Source organism: Ascidia mentula, chromosome 5 (assembly GCF_947561715.1).
Source record: "Ascidia mentula chromosome 5, kaAscMent1.1, whole genome shotgun sequence".
NCBI classification, from domain to species: domain Eukaryota; kingdom Metazoa; phylum Chordata; class Ascidiacea; order Phlebobranchia; family Ascidiidae; genus Ascidia; species Ascidia mentula.
The window spans coordinates 2,881,867-2,896,926 of record NC_138570.1 but is presented as its reverse complement, the minus strand read 5'-3'; the positions used below and the strand labels follow the sequence as shown (position 1 = coordinate 2,896,926).

Genomic DNA, 15,060 nt, shown 5'->3' with positions numbered 1-15,060 from the left:
ACAGTTTCACGAGCAGTGTATTAAAATATGAAATGGCCTAATTTTGACTTGTGTTTTTGATATTTTCGTGCTTACTTTTACTTTTTCATCAAATACAGTTGGTTAGCGATATGACGCAGTAACAGTTAAAAAACAATGTATTGCCTGTACACATCAAAAAAGGCCATAACTCATTAAATTTTTGTTTCTATAACATTGTACTCTTGGCATAATTCATCCAGGCTACTCATCGTAATTTCGTGGTACCATAGTAATTTTACTGTAAACGCTGCCCGGGGCTATTCGTTACTCTCGCCTAACTGCCAGTTCAAAAACATCGCGAAATGTCGTAAATTTCTGCTTACTTCCAATATGCAGTTACTCATATCCGCAGCAGTTCGCCATCAATGGAGTTTCCTGAAATGTCGCATGTTCAACAAGCCTCACTTTGTGCTCGCAGGACGTGTTGAAATTCAGTATTATTGCATGGTATATAAAGAAGGCGTGTCGCGGAAGTCGAGAAATTGCTCGGTAACGATAGTATTTGGCCTCGGGGCTGACGTTCTCGCTGTTCATGTTACAGTAAAGCACAACTAAGGCAAAGGTTTGGGTTACTATTGTAAAGCATGTAAGGGATGTTCAAAACTTATCAGAGGAGAATTCAAGGCTTTTATGCGATTGGAAACTGAGCCTATACATATGTGCGCCTTTAGTGTCATGAAAATATCGACTATAACCAAACGGTCACGAAGAGAAAAGAAAAGTTTGCAGTATTATAGTATTCAGAAGTATCCACTGAGCCTAATCCTATCCACAGTCTTGCCAAAAGTTCAAACTTAAATAAAAACTCGCTTTTTTAATTGATTCACATGAAAAAAATTTACACACAAGATTTGTTACATTTTATGACAACAGAGGTTGATGATAGTATTTCGTTTTACTCACAAGACTTTGCAAACAGGCTAACACGTGACTGCCAGTTGCCAGAGCTGTTCAGTTAAACGACTACCAACGATCGGGTGTTGTTTTCGCAAGCCAGGCAACCAGAGATGAGCCTGTAAACTTTCACGAAACCAAAGCTCTGTTAGAACAACAATCAAAACAGGTCGTTTAGTTTTGGCACTTTCTGGAAATTGAAATGATATCGGGGTTTCTGGGTATTGAAATAATACCAAGTTTTGTCCCTGGTTTAAGGCAAAGAACTCTTCCACGATATTTTTGAGCAAATAAGACGTGTTAAAAGCGTAGTGAAGTGTTGTCAGTGTATATAGTTAATGCTTGATTGTGATGGAACCATTTCGAACGCTACTGGAAACATGAGATCTCTGGGAGGGTAACAGTCTCACACATGTGAGAATAATGTTTTGTCTGAAAGGATTATTTACAGTTAAAGACTATTGCAAATCACTAGCAACAATCAGTGAAAGCATTAACTACTTTGTCAGTGCATGATTTGCTTTTCAGTTGTGAACGCATCATTTCTACTATATTATTAACTAAAAGTTAGTGATGTTTGGTCCACGTGCGTGTGGATTCTATTACGTTTGTTAACATCGATGCAATAGCATGTTTTAGAGTTTTCAAAGCCATATTGTCCAAACGGAAGGCAGTTCGTGCATGCTGGCATGTCGTGCGGTCAACCAAAAGGATCGCGATGTTTTTTGCTGCTCACTCTGTGCTGTTATGTCGTGGTCTTTATTAGTTTTGACGAGTACATGTTTGAGTCGTCTGTCATCTTAGAAACTCGCGTGAAAACTCGGATGGCGTTAAATGCCAACGAATCAACAAAGGCCATGTTTACTTTGGACAGAAGTCTCTTGTACAGTGAGAGGTGGGTTTTGGCTTCATGTGATTTTTTCCAAGAATAATAACAATCGAAAAATGTTTCCTTTACTTTTCGAAAAAAAGAATAAGTGTGCCCTGCCCTAGGATTTACATGTGACCACTTTACCATAAATATAAACTGCATTGCACATTTTACATAAAGACTGCGATGTTATTAACATTTTTACATTCACCAGTAACAACAACAACAATAGCAGTAGCAGAAAACCACTTATCCTGATGTGGGAACCTGCATTCGGAGTGATAGTTCCTAATCCAAACGCATGCGGCGATTGCGTACTCACTTACGACCAGGATGTGGCGAAGGAAGCCGACGCAATTATTTTTCACTTTGCCGAAACGCGGAATTCTATCGATTGGTTGCCATGGCAACATCGCAACCCTGCACAAAGGTTATAAAGTCGCATCTGTTTACTATAGGACAAACAATACATCTGTATACCATACAATCACGATTTGCTTTGTCACTGTGCAACATTAGTGCAATTTTTCCGCATATATTTGCGGATGCTGGTGTCTGTTAACTTTTATCCAGCTAGCCTGTACCATATTTCACCTAAAACTCCAATTGCTGAGAATCAATAGAGTTACATGCCGGAAATATGGGACCTGGAAACCAAGTGTAAAAAACTTTTACTATTAAATACAGGTGGGTTTGGTTGTGTCTGGAGCCACCGTGGAATGTGAGACACGTATTTCAGAAGACACTCACAGGATTACGGGGTGTTTTTAACTGGACGATGACGTACAGAGCCGATTCCGACGTTCTGGCTTCTTACGAGAATATGCACACGACCACGATGTGGGTTATCGGAACCACTTGTTTATTAATTAATTGCCGAATAAATACCAAAAAGTATATTTAACATGTTTAGTTGAAAAATAAGGGAAAAGTGTTATCCAGGGCTGCTTTGGTTTGTTTTACGTTTCGTCTGTATTTAACAAATGATATTTGCCAGAGCTGTGAACGATCTCATGAAGAGAAAAGACCCCTCACTAATGGCGGCATGGGTTGTATCGAACTGTCATTCCCCTCCCAGGGAACGTTTCTACGAAGAGATAAGCAGCTACATATCTGTCGACGTGTATGGAAAATGTGGCACCAAGACGCTTTGTAGCAACAATTGCCAGTATGACGCGTTATCGAGGTGAAAACGACTCACAACACTTTCAGTTTAAATCGCAGTAAAATTGTTTGAGAATTGAACACATTTTGCTTCGGATTCTTGACTTTTGCAACGCAAAACCTTTTCCACTGATCCTGCATACACAAAATAAAACGAACTAATAACTCTTTCAAGTCGTCGTATTAAAGCTTCAAAAAACCTCATGATAAGCTTTGTATGTTTCCCTTCCGTATTGTTTGTCGGCAAAATATGACTTCTCCCCTAACGTTGATTGGTGTGGTAAACTAGAAAATCATGATTTTACAGCAGATTTCTTGCTGCAAAAGATTTTCTGTTGACCGGCAATTCCGTGATTCCGTCAAGTAGCGTAAATTAATCATACTTAGCGGTCAAGTGCCACACAATTTTTCCCAAAATGTACTATTTGCTAAATTTCAATTATTTACTTTTGGTTTATTGCAGTGCTTATGATTCCAGAAATCTTTGCAGAAATGACTGTCAAAGCGAAACATTATCAAGGTAAGATTTCTATGAATAAGTGTGAAAATTTTCGGTTTAATACAATACCATGACATAATAGAAATGTTATTTTTTAATGAACGCATTTTCCAGTGAAACAACTCTCGTCGTTTTTTATCACTAATCAGCAGTCTTTCAACTTTTGTTACGGGTAAAATGGTTTTGAATAAAATTTTTGTTTTAATTGAATTGTTTCGATTTGTGAACAAGGTACAAGTTTTACTTTTCCTTGGAAAACTCCCAGTGCCGGGATTACATCAGCGAGAAGTTCTGGGTGATGGGTCTCGAAAGCGGGGCTGTCCCCGTTGTAATGGGACCTCCTAGAAGTGATTACGAACTTGTCGCGCCTCCGAACTCATTTATTCACATCGACGACTTCCCGACCGTTAAGGACCTCGCGGAATACCTCGTCACGCTCAGTCGAAACGACACTTTATACAGAAACTATCTCCAATGGAGAGAAGACCCCAAATGGAGGGAAAATCTTCCAAAATCCACGGCCACTGCTCTCAAGGAGAGCCGCCTATACGGTAACACAAACGGGTTGTGTGCTTTGTGCCAAAAACTGAAGCACGCACCAAAAGACCGCGTGGACATTGCAAGTGATCTTGACGAGTGGTGGTTCGGTAAAGGTTATTCCCCTGAAGGGGATTCTCTTTCGATTTGTAAGTCTGGTTCCACGGCGAGTGGCTTTCCGCTTCGATGGGCGGTCACGCTTGGCTACACGGGCGTATTTTTAGTCTTGGTCGGGGCTTTTGTGTGCATTGCTCGAAAAATGTTTGCAAAAGGCGTTGTGTACCAGATTTTGGATGATGCTGCTTAACAGAGCGTGTCTTTTGTCGCACTTACCAATGCAAAAAGGCTTTTGGAGCCAGAATCTCTGTGTGATTTGACGCTGGCTGTGAAAAAAGATGTCGACAATGCAGATATTGTTTTTTTGAAATTGCAAATACTTCTTCGTACGTTTACTAGCTATGACCAACCCCGGGTGGGCTTGAGCTTGTTAATTCTTCGATACAATTACTGTGTTTCTTTGTTTTTTTTTTGCGCTAGCTATTCCCGACGCTTTTAATTTATACTTAATGAACAAATGGATCAAAGCAAAACGGATTTAAATGCACTAAACAATATGCTCGGGCCAGAATACATTCTATAGTAACTTGCACCAAAAAGGAGCACTTACACTGGATAAAGTAACTTTTCGTACCCAATGTTTAAGCCTATATACATTATGACTATGTGAAAATATTCGCATGAAGTACGAAACACACAATTAAATTACACATGTGGCAAATGTTGAAAATGTCCGCACAAAACCATTTGCATCGTGTCCCCCTTTTACTATGGTATTTTTCACCACAGTATGAGTGTAACAGTATGTTTCATGTTTGCATTGTGGAGAGTGACGCATCACCACCAAATTCAAAAAGTGGCAAATGAACTTGATGAAGCTTTGCCATCGCGGGACCTAACGTAGCATGCCAAAAACATCTGTTGCATAGGTCGTGAGCAAAACTTTTTACTCGGCTTTTTTAGTTTACAGTTTTAGTTTCTTCCTACAGTAATTTGACCGCATACAAACATTTCTGCAATAAAATTAATGAGATTTTTTTCTATTTTGAGCATTCGTATGACAGATATTCATGCAGAAACAAAACGAATGAATCGCATTGCAGTCATGAAGTAGCACTGTTACATAAACATTTGGAATCGACATTATCAATATTAATTACAACACCTTCGAGCACCCAATGAGGTGTCTGTAAACAACATATCTGCAAAACAATAACACGCATTAGGTCAGTATTAAACCCCCTTATAATCTCTCATTTGTACATCGACATCAAAATCCAACTCAATGTTCATATATTCCTTCAAAAATTCCCTTAGCTCCTTCTGGTTCTTGGCAGTCCGGACCATCACAGTCTCCTCGGTGTCCGGGTCGATATAGCGTTTCTCCCTTAATTTCCAACCCCATAACGCTAGGTCCCCGTTCTCTGTGCTTAAACAAGCTACTGTGTTAAATTTTAAAAAGCTTTTTTCGCTGTCGTGTTGGAAGTTGCACATCTCCTCAAAGTCGCTCCATTCTCGAGGCACGGAGTCGAACTTGTAGACTGGAGCCCATTGGTTCGAACTTTTTACGCTTTCTTCCTTACTCCCGTCTATAACAACACATTTATGGTTTGTGAGTATTTTAAACACAACTTTAAATTGAAGCATAATTTTGTTCGGAGGTAAACTAGAACGTTTTATTTCTTGGTAAACCATTTTGTGTGAAAAAATCCAGTCTTAACTATAGTTTCTTTGTGGCTCGGTTTGAATGCCTAACTATATAAAACGGTAGAACAACCATTACACACTGTAAGTTCGGATATATATGTTCATTCACAGATAAAAACTCACCCTGGAGCAACTTTATGTGAGTTTTTCCCCGTTTTTCCACCACGTATTCATCCGCACCAACTTTCGTAATTCGGTAGCGACCGTTTTTCTGAGATTGTTCAAGCGTGACTTCAAATTTCAGCGGTTCTTTAAACGAGCTTCCTCCCCAACCGATATCAACTAACCACAAGCTTTCGTCGTCACACGTGACCTTGCAATATATGTTTCAACCCAGTTATTAGAACAATTTCCAATCCCTTTGTTTATTATACTCAAACGGTTGCAGTTTATTCCATTGTTTGACTTTTCTCTCATTAAAATGTCATTAAAATGTCTTTTAACAATATTGATAATTATTTAAATGAAATCACTCGCGTTTTAGATATAGACTGGCATGGAGATTGTTTCTACGTCTATTGCCATAGTTTAAAACCATCGCATACCTGCATAGTCATATGATCAAATTTCGGGTTCCAAGAGTCGGTAGGTGCCAAATAGGCCTGACTCTGAAACACGAGCACTTTGAAGCCGAATTGTTGCAGCAACCAGCGAAACAATCCATTGTTTTCGTAACAAAATCCACCCCTTTTGTTTACCACTATGTCATCATAAACCTTTTCCAAGTCAAGCCGCTTTCTCGTCCCCCCAAACATGTCAAGAACTTCAAAGGGCACAGTTCGGGCATGGCAAGCGCAAAGTTGTTGTAATGTACTTGGGCTGTTATCTTTCGGGCCCTTGTACTCAATGCGATGAAGATACGCATTCAAATCCATCACTATAAAGGCTAATGGAATGTGCCAGGTATTTGCTTTGTCTAATCTGTGGACAAAATATAAACCTAGATCTAATTACCATCCACTGTAGCCATACAAAATGGCTATTACATTCACAAAACAAGTGCTAACAGACTTCAAACCACTCACGACTGTCTCAACTATAGCTATTGTACATGTCGTATCTATTATCTGAGTTTATGCTTACGAAAATTACTTATTAACTCAGCATGCATCGTATGGTTCGAGTAAATTCCCTAAACCAGCACGCACGAGATTTCCAAAACTCCTCTAGCGTTCCTGTAGCAGCCTGACATATCCTGTTTTCTCAGCTTATGGTTTGCGGTATGTTGCACCACAACTTGAAGCCTTCACTCGTTTGCAACAATCGACGAACAAGCGTTACTGGCAAACTTGTTTCGCCGTGTACCTTCGCTGTGCAAATAAAGCACACTTGGGTACCTCGGTAATTTTTAACAGATCAACGACTGAATAATTATCCACTGTACTGATTGTAGAGGTAACATTTAAAAAACATGTTTATATTTTTAAAGCAATAAAATAAAATGTTAACGTTAGTGGCCAGCTATAGATTGGGGTAATCAACATTTTATGACTTTTTTTATCAGAATAGTTATTTCACAAAAACTTTGCTTGATTGCCCCAAGGGTACACATGATTCAAAATCCCCTGAAGTACAGATTTTGAACTGAAATTTCGTAGTCAACTTCAACTTGAAAGTGTTTTTTAAGCAAAGCTTTTACTTCTTCCTGAGTTGTAGCTATTTCCACATTGGTAATGACCTCAGTGTCAGCGTCGACAAAGTGTTTCGTGCGAACCATCCAACCCCACAATGCCACGTCACCGTTCTCCGTTTTTCTGCTGCAAAGCGTGTTGTGTTTGAGAAAACTAGAGGCATCGTCTTGTTGAAAGTCGTTCATCGCTTTAAAATCGTCCAAGCAACGTGGGATCGTGTCAAAGCGATAGATTATCTCAAACTGGGGGTTGGGGCAAGCTTTGTCTTTGTAAGCACTGTTCCCTGTAAACGCGATACACTAATAAACTTTCGTACTTAGCAAAAACAAAGTATGTTTCAAACTGCCGTTGATAGCTTATACGCTGAAAACAGTACGACCGTAAACGTTAACAGTTAATTGCCAAAGAAAATACGGCGATCACCTATTCGAATTTCTAGTGTTGTCTACATGCGAAGATTGTCCGTCTGCTGACCCAAATGCAACTTATTCCTTGCACGACCATTACAGGTGGTTGTGGTTTTTCGGGTCTAGCGATAGTAAAGCAACACTTTCTCAGGAAATACCTGATTTGTTGTAAACTTGTTTCTGCCTCCGTTCCATGACGTAACTCCCATCGCCTCCCTCCCACAACCTCAACCTAAACACGCCGTCTCTCTGCTGCTGCTCCTCCATCTCAACAAACCGCAGAGGTTTTCTGAAGCTCATCGACGCCCCCCAGCCTACGTCAGCAAGCCACTTTGAACCGTCGTTGCATGTGACCTGCAAGTTACGTCACATTAGGCCAATTAAAAACATTATTCTACGTTTAAAGTTAAATGCATTAGCAAAAGACAGTTACTACACCATATCTCTACTGATTTTAGTCAATAAACATCAACCTACCATTAGCACCATGTGGTCAAACTCAGGGTCGTACTTCATGTGCTCCTTGACCCATGCGCGCGACTGCAACATATCCACTTTAAAACCCAAACTAGTAAGAAGCCAATAAAAAATGCCGTTGTTCTCGTAACAGTACCCTCCCCTCATACGATCAACCACGTTTGTGTAAATAGTCTGCAGATCGAGGATTTTCCTTTTCCCGCCAAACATGTCCAGGGTATCAAAAGGAACGTTGCTAAGTTGGCAAACACAAAGGTTCTCCAGGGCGTGAGGGCTAGTGTCGTTGGGTCCACAAAAGTTAATACGGTTCAAATATTTGTCTACGTCCATGGTTTGGGTTTCCAGAAACTAAAACAAACGCGGTACATGCACGTGGCAGCATGCAGGTTGTAACATAAACATGTAAGTTGCAAAATTGCTTCACAAAGCTAAATGAACACGTATTTTGTTAACCTCTCATTAGACTTAGTCTTGATAAACTTCACTAACATCGACCCAGATTCGTACTACCGTTCACTCTAGACCCCAGTGTGTGAGCAATACAAAAAACTAAGCTAGCTGTAGTTGGTGGTTATATTATATGCTACAAGCATCAAAATACATCAGCATTTTACATACTTACACGAAGAATAATATTTTCCTTACCCTAATGCATTTTAACTAAATCGCCCAATTACTCCAGGATTTTCTGCTAACAAATCAGTCATCAACGCAGCTTGTTGATACCAGCAGCCCTAAAACGTTCATTTAATGCTGGCCGTCACGCTTTATTGCGCAGCAATCGTAGCCACGTGACCCACTCTTGTAACAGGGTGGAATGTGAGACGAGTTGGGCCATTTACAAAAAGCGTTATTATGGTGGTTTGTTGGCGTTTATAGATAGGAGAGTATATAAATAATACTCAATTTGAATTGTTCCCTTTTGTAAACATCAGGCGAGATTATAGGAAAACGACAAAACGGGTATAATAATGCCCACATATTTCTTAATTACATGCAATCTATGACCAAATATACATAAAAACAAACATATGGGGTGGCGCCCCAACCGCTGTTACGTAACCATGAATCAATTTGTGCTGTAAGTCGTTTCTATCTTGTTTATTTCAGTAGGAATTCACCAATAAAAATCACTTCTTGAAATGGAGACAATGCCACTTTGCGAATCCCAATCAACCAATGTTGCAGAAACAATAGAGTTCGCTCAGGAAACTGGAAGTATCAACTCAAATTTGTATTGCACAAATACTGTTACGAACATTAACCATGGAATATATGACATGGGCACCTATATAGGCTAACCATATATAGGCTGGTCAGGTGCCTATTCCCAATATTTCGTGACAACATGTTTTCAGTTTGATGCAATTTTAATGCACGTGTTTGGTCCGCCTGTTAATTTTTAATGATTTCTGACCCGTGAATCGAGACGTTGCCACTCCTACTATATAGTGACCTTGTAGAAAAATACCTTCAAATAAATAATTCAAGGCTGATAGATTCGAAAAGTATTTTAAGATTCCAGAACATTCGCCAATGACGAATAGCGTCAAAAGCCCTTGTATTTCCTGCATGTAAATTAGACACTTGTGTTTACTTCACAAATGACACCATATGACGTTTTCTGTATTAGCAAGTTATAGCGGTCATATGCGTATTGATTCACGTAACCTAGGTAGGCGATATTATGTACAGTGTGTTAAACCAGGGTACTGTAAGTCAGGCCGGGCTTTTCGAGTCCCGGTTGAAGTTAAACAAATCGGGATGGGTTCGGGCGCGAATCTACGTCCTGCAACATTTCCGCCGCAATCAAATTTCCTTTACATAAATGTACATGGTTCCTGGTGACGTCAGTCATAACACTCTTTGTTTCATCACAGCGGTTTAAATCACACTCTGCCACATTTACGCAGTAATTTTATTTAAGAGCCCAAATTTAGACATTTTTTCCGCCCCAATCTAATCGTGCACTTAGCGTATAGCGTGGTCCAGTATTGCGCTAAGCAAAATATGTTTCGCTAGAAAGACGTTTTCTTCATCCAGATAGGCCACTGATGGAACCAATTCAGTAAACTTAATAGTCGCGCCACCTCTCAAAGAAACGTGTATGTAAATTACCGTCACGTAAGCTATGTGTCTGCGGGTGGTTCAAGTACATGCGTTCCTCTTTCGACATGTACTTCCTCTTTAAGGGAATATATAAGAGTCGGTGCATCTTTCTCTAGTGTTGGCATAGGTTTTGTTCACTGCAAGAATCTGAAGCAACTGAGCAAGGCAAAATGTGCGATGCGGATCTTCAGGCAATGGCGAGATACAAGCGCAACATTTACAATGCGGCACAAAGAACCGGCACAGATCCTGCAGTGCTGGCTGGTAATACAAATTTTCACACACCTATATAAATGATAAATGAATCATGGTTATGAGGTTTTCAGGCTTGGCAGCCCAGGCAATGCAGCCCAGCTGGATCAGCCACTTTTTCCTGACAAGTCGGAGCAAGATTTGGAAAATCAAGCTCCCGGTGAGGTTTGAACTCACGACCCTGGGCTAACCAGGCCCAACGCTCTACCAACTGAGCTACAGGAGCTCAGTGGTTTCACGGGGTATATTGTATTTCATGCCATTGCATGAAATATTACTGAATCATGGTTATGAATACTTTGTAACTTTCGTCTACCAGTGTGGACGCAAACCAAGTTAACAGAAGTCGCGTCATGCAATCAGATTGGGTCTAGCGTTTGCAATGGCCCATTAAGTGAAGTTATTCAATTATTGAAAATAAAGAGTGTACTAACTAAAAAGGTAAATCTAACTAGTGTGCTCAGTACTGCGGATAGGAAATTACACTGCTGGTAAGTTAAATTTAATGAAATGTATTGTGCAGGTATAATGAGCAGGGAGAGTAATGGAGGCCGAACGCTGGACGCGAATGGACTCGGTGACCATGGAAACGGATTTGGTCTCATGCAGGTTTGTTCCAGAAAAAAGGTTGACATAAAATATGTTCACAGTATTGCTTTGTAGGTTGACAAACGTTGGCATACACCGGCGGGTGGTCCATACTCGGAGGAGCACATCGTGCAAGGCGCAAGCATTCTGCGGGATTTTACAAATCAAATCTCTACACAACATCCGGACTGGAGTGGGGCAGAGAAACAGAGGGCCGGAATAGCGGCTTATAACGCTGGGGTTAACGCGGTTCAAGACCGTCACAATCCGGACGCGCGTACATACCAGGGAAACTACTCTAGTGATGTTTTGCAGAGAACCGAGTTTTTCCGCCGCCATGGCTACAACTAAATAATTACTATGTGTCACATGTTTGAGGTTTTGAGTAATAACAATATAATTATGTGATGTAATTCAATAAAAGAAATGACAAGCAGATTGTGTAACGCGCGCATACCTAAGTATCAGGTGACACTGGTATAACTTCATGCGTCACCACAGAAAGCGGAACCAAATGTGACAAAAAAATGGCATGCCACTATTGAAAGGGGGGTCACCCATATACATACCATGCTTAAAAAAGTTAGAAAATGTTAAGCTGAACAGACTGTCCTGAAAACTGCTACAGTTAACATTGTTACAGCTGCGCAATGTTGGGCAGTTTTCACAAATATCAAACTAGCTTTATCGTAAATCATTCGACAATATCAGCGCCGTTTTGTGGACGATTAATGTGATAGGCCTGTCGTTAGTTACACCTAACTAAGTTAGGTGTCGAAAAGAGGAACCAATCTGATAGAAAGGCTTGCCGCTTTAACTTTACGCCTGTTAAAAGCACAAAGAAGTAGTTCAGTTTTATCAAGCAAAAATTTGACCTTAAAGTTTTTCATAGTTTTCTGCGTTCTATTATCAACGGAGAATCTCGACATGGCCTATCAAAAAGACCTGAAAGCGATGGAAAAATTTAAGCCAGGAATATGCAAAGCAGCAGAAAAACATAACTTGGATCCTTCCATAGTTGCAGGTAATAATTGCTATAACAGCACAAACCTTTCCATGACCTTTGACCAAGAATGCTACTAACAATTAGATTATACCAAGTTGGGCACCTAAACTTAAGATTAAGACCAGCTGCAATCGCAGTAAAAAGTGCAAACTCAGCGAACTAAAAAGATTTAGTCAAGGTGAAGTCACTAATATCAGTGCCCGACCCTTACGGTAAAATTTACTAAAACATAATAATCCTACCCTAAGGTAAACTGTTAAAACAACGCCAACGTTTCAGGCATTATGAGCCGTGAAAGCAACGCTGGCAGGGCATTGGATAAGAATGGTTTGGGGGACAAAGGAAATGGCTTTGGATTAATGCAGGTAATTTTCCAAGAGCATCGAATATTCCGATATAATACTCATAATACAACTCGAAATACCATGGAAAACTTGGGGTAACCGTAGGTTTCGTGTTTAGGTTGACAAACGCTCCCACAAACCTGTGGGTGGACCTTATTCCAATGAACATATTAGTCAAGGCACGGGGATACTGAAAAACATGATGGACGGAGTCTCTAAAAAGCATCCCACATGGACACCAGAACAAAAGAAGCGTGGGGGAATTGCCGCTTACAACTTCGACGTTAAAAATGTGAGAAATCCTGATAAAATTGATGTGGGGACAACTGGAGGCGATTACTCATCTGATGTGATAAAGAGAGCAGCATATTTTGAGCAGCATGGCTACACACGTAAAGAATGCAATTTCAAATAGCATATTGAAATGTGTTGCAAAATCTATTTTCTTTGAAATGGATTATACTCAAAACTTTACTTGTACAAAAAAATAAAAGGGCTTGAAAATGGATTTTGTATAGCAAGGTTCAGGCAGGTCATGACTTAACAGGTCTCATCAGTGCAACTGTGGCGCGACTTGAAAAGATCTTGTCAGCTACATATCCAGAAAGAGGACTTGACTATACAGTCACTATTAACCATTGGGTACCACACTAGGTGTAACCTGTCAGAAATAAACCAAGGTGGAAACACTCTGGCCAAACAAAACCTAAAACCAACAGTATCGTCGGGCTCTACAGCACAAAAATTATATAAGTAACTTGTTGGATTTTGCAATATGCTTTACAAAATGTGGTCTTTTGCTAAGTGTAACATTTCTGTACAAATTATGGAAATAACACATCTTTGATTTCTTTTCTTGTTCAATATGCAAATCTTTAATTAATTTTATTTTTTGAAAAACTTTTCAAAATAAAAAAAAAAACAACCAAAACCGATAGATAAATTTTACACACTAGTTTTAAAGTGCTTTGTCAATAAAGCACTTATTGCAAAACAGGAATAAGGAAATGATTCATAGATTACAAACCTTCAAGTATTTTAAATTGACTTGGATTTTTTTTGTTTTTTTAAAAGCTTTTGCAAAACAATGCCAGCATCTGTCCTAAATTCATCAATGTCTTGATCCAAATGCTCCTCAAAGTAAAAGTTCATGAAAAAGTTTGCACTCTTTGCAGTGGAAATTACCCACTCCAAATCTTCAGTCAAAAACTTTGTTCTTCGTTTACGCTCAAGCCTAAAAAGTACACCACAGAGGCATTTGCTGGATAAATTTCTCACAAATGCAATATCACATAGGGTTAGGAGTGTTTTTATTATTAAACTACTATAAACAACATTGTTTAACTATTGTAAATGTGCTACCTTGTAGTGCCTCCAAATGCAGCGAGCCAACACATAGGAAGGCCAGTTTGTATTGCTTCAAACCATTTCACTGCAACCTCTCCTCTTAAGTTAGTCCGTTGGCCTATCACAAATCACAGAGTATTTCGATGTCAACTAGCCAATTGTCAAAATCTTAAACAAAAAAAACTAAAAACTTTAGTGTGAACAAAATATATAAATACATACCCAGTAACAAATGATTGAAATCATGTACTTCTCTGTATCTCTGGAGTACGTAAGCAAGCTCAGGGTCATCAACAAATCGAACAGGAAGTCTGGTGTCAGGTGTTATATCCTGCAAATAATAACTGAAAGATTCAACATCCAAATTAACAAAAAATAAATCATAAACTGTGAGCAAGAACAAAAGCATTAAGAAGAACAATTCAAATTTTACAAAAAAGGGATAATTTTCTATAACTCACCTAAAACGCAAATATTGAGAATTATCAAAAAGGTAGACAACTGATAACCTTACATATTTGTTAAGCATGTTGACATATTGACGGCCAAAGGTGGTTTCAGGCAAAGCCCTGAGCAGCGTTAAATCAATAGATGAACTGGAGATTCTAGGTTTTTCTTCGAGTATCCTTCTACCAGTGGGATCTTTCTTCATTCTGTTTCTCATATTCTCAAGAGATTTGCAAGCAGTGGTTTCTCCACAAACTGCAACCATGTCTGAGTACAAATTTATCATAAGTGTAACTGAAAACAGTTTTTAGAGTATTTTGTCTTGTTTTTCATAGTAAAACAATGCCACACTTAATCAAAGTATTACAAATTTATAACTACTGTCTCACCATCTCGGTAAGGATTTACCAAGGCTGCTAAAGCTGATCCAGTGCCCAGCAAAATCTTTTGGGCCAAATTGGTTTTTATGTGATGAGCGGCAAGGCCAGTCATTTTCCAATGCGACAGCAAAAGCTTAAATTGAAGACGTTTATTTCCTTGCCATCAGTTTGCCAAATACGTTTTTCTTAAAACTTGCGCAACAAAAGCACTTCTATGTTTAACCAATTTATGATTTCTTTTCCAAACCATAACATTGACGAAGTCACGTGATGCAAAACGGGGATTATTTTGTGATAATCCGCTATGACAGAATGTTAAATG

At 39.3% G+C, this 15,060-nt stretch overlaps 6 protein-coding genes and 1 non-coding gene across 8 annotated transcripts; 3 read left to right on the top strand and 4 right to left on the bottom strand.

The window, feature by feature from the left end:
* The first annotated feature begins 1,453 nt into the window (after positions 1–1,453).
* LOC145903301 (alpha-(1,3)-fucosyltransferase 7-like) lies at positions 1,454–5,054 on the top strand. 2 transcript variants are annotated; one of them, XM_082991378.1, is made up of 6 exons: positions 1,454–1,810; positions 2,001–2,216; positions 2,474–2,626; positions 2,784–2,972; positions 3,414–3,470; positions 3,681–5,054. In XM_082991378.1, exons 1-6 carry the CDS (start codon positions 1,605–1,607, stop codon positions 4,291–4,293), a joined length of 1,434 nt encoding a protein of 477 aa, XP_082847504.1. In that variant the 5' UTR covers positions 1,454–1,604; the 3' UTR covers positions 4,294–5,054. The 2 variants fall into 2 exon arrangements, with proteins under 2 accessions (XP_082847504.1, XP_082847505.1); XM_082991379.1 differs by lacking the exon at positions 3,414–3,470.
* A 222-nt stretch (positions 5,055–5,276) lies between these two features.
* On the bottom strand, positions 5,277–6,625 carry LOC145901902 (arylamine N-acetyltransferase, pineal gland isozyme NAT-3-like). Its single transcript, XM_082989712.1, has 3 exons — positions 6,296–6,625; positions 5,874–6,063; positions 5,277–5,632 (listed from the first exon to the last, which is right to left on the bottom strand). Exons 1-3 carry the CDS (start codon positions 6,623–6,625, stop codon positions 5,277–5,279), a joined length of 876 nt encoding a protein of 291 aa, XP_082845838.1.
* Positions 6,626–7,132: 507 nt separating this feature from the next.
* On the bottom strand, positions 7,133–8,930 carry LOC145903539 (arylamine N-acetyltransferase 2-like). Its single transcript, XM_082991624.1, has 4 exons — positions 8,888–8,930; positions 8,266–8,613; positions 7,947–8,142; positions 7,133–7,664 (listed from the first exon to the last, which is right to left on the bottom strand). The coding sequence occupies exons 2-4, from the start codon at positions 8,593–8,595 to the stop codon at positions 7,306–7,308; spliced, it is 885 nt and encodes a 294-aa protein (XP_082847750.1). The 5' UTR covers positions 8,596–8,613; positions 8,888–8,930; the 3' UTR covers positions 7,133–7,305.
* A 1,136-nt stretch (positions 8,931–10,066) lies between these two features.
* LOC145901743 (lysozyme g-like) lies at positions 10,067–11,568 on the top strand. Its single transcript, XM_082989514.1, has 3 exons — positions 10,067–10,638; positions 11,150–11,235; positions 11,290–11,568. The coding sequence occupies exons 1-3, from the start codon at positions 10,545–10,547 to the stop codon at positions 11,563–11,565; spliced, it is 456 nt and encodes a 151-aa protein (XP_082845640.1). The 5' UTR covers positions 10,067–10,544; the 3' UTR covers positions 11,566–11,568.
* Trnat-ggu (transfer RNA threonine (anticodon GGU)) lies at positions 10,779–10,852 on the bottom strand. The gene has a single exon. It is a non-coding gene; the product is annotated as a tRNA-Thr (tRNA).
* Positions 11,569–11,990: 422 nt separating the features above from the next.
* On the top strand, positions 11,991–13,072 carry LOC145901742 (lysozyme G-like). The gene is made up of 3 exons (XM_082989513.1): positions 11,991–12,238; positions 12,500–12,585; positions 12,683–13,072. The coding sequence occupies exons 1-3, from the start codon at positions 12,142–12,144 to the stop codon at positions 12,977–12,979; spliced, it is 480 nt and encodes a 159-aa protein (XP_082845639.1). The 5' UTR covers positions 11,991–12,141; the 3' UTR covers positions 12,980–13,072.
* Positions 13,073–13,216: 144 nt separating this feature from the next.
* LOC145901741 (ubiquinone biosynthesis protein COQ4 homolog, mitochondrial-like) lies at positions 13,217–14,992 on the bottom strand. Its single transcript, XM_082989512.1, has 5 exons — positions 14,748–14,992; positions 14,426–14,625; positions 14,134–14,242; positions 13,927–14,029; positions 13,217–13,798 (listed from the first exon to the last, which is right to left on the bottom strand). Exons 1-5 carry the CDS (start codon positions 14,848–14,850, stop codon positions 13,603–13,605), a joined length of 711 nt encoding a protein of 236 aa, XP_082845638.1. The 5' UTR covers positions 14,851–14,992; the 3' UTR covers positions 13,217–13,602.
* Positions 14,993–15,060: the final 68 nt, after the last annotated feature.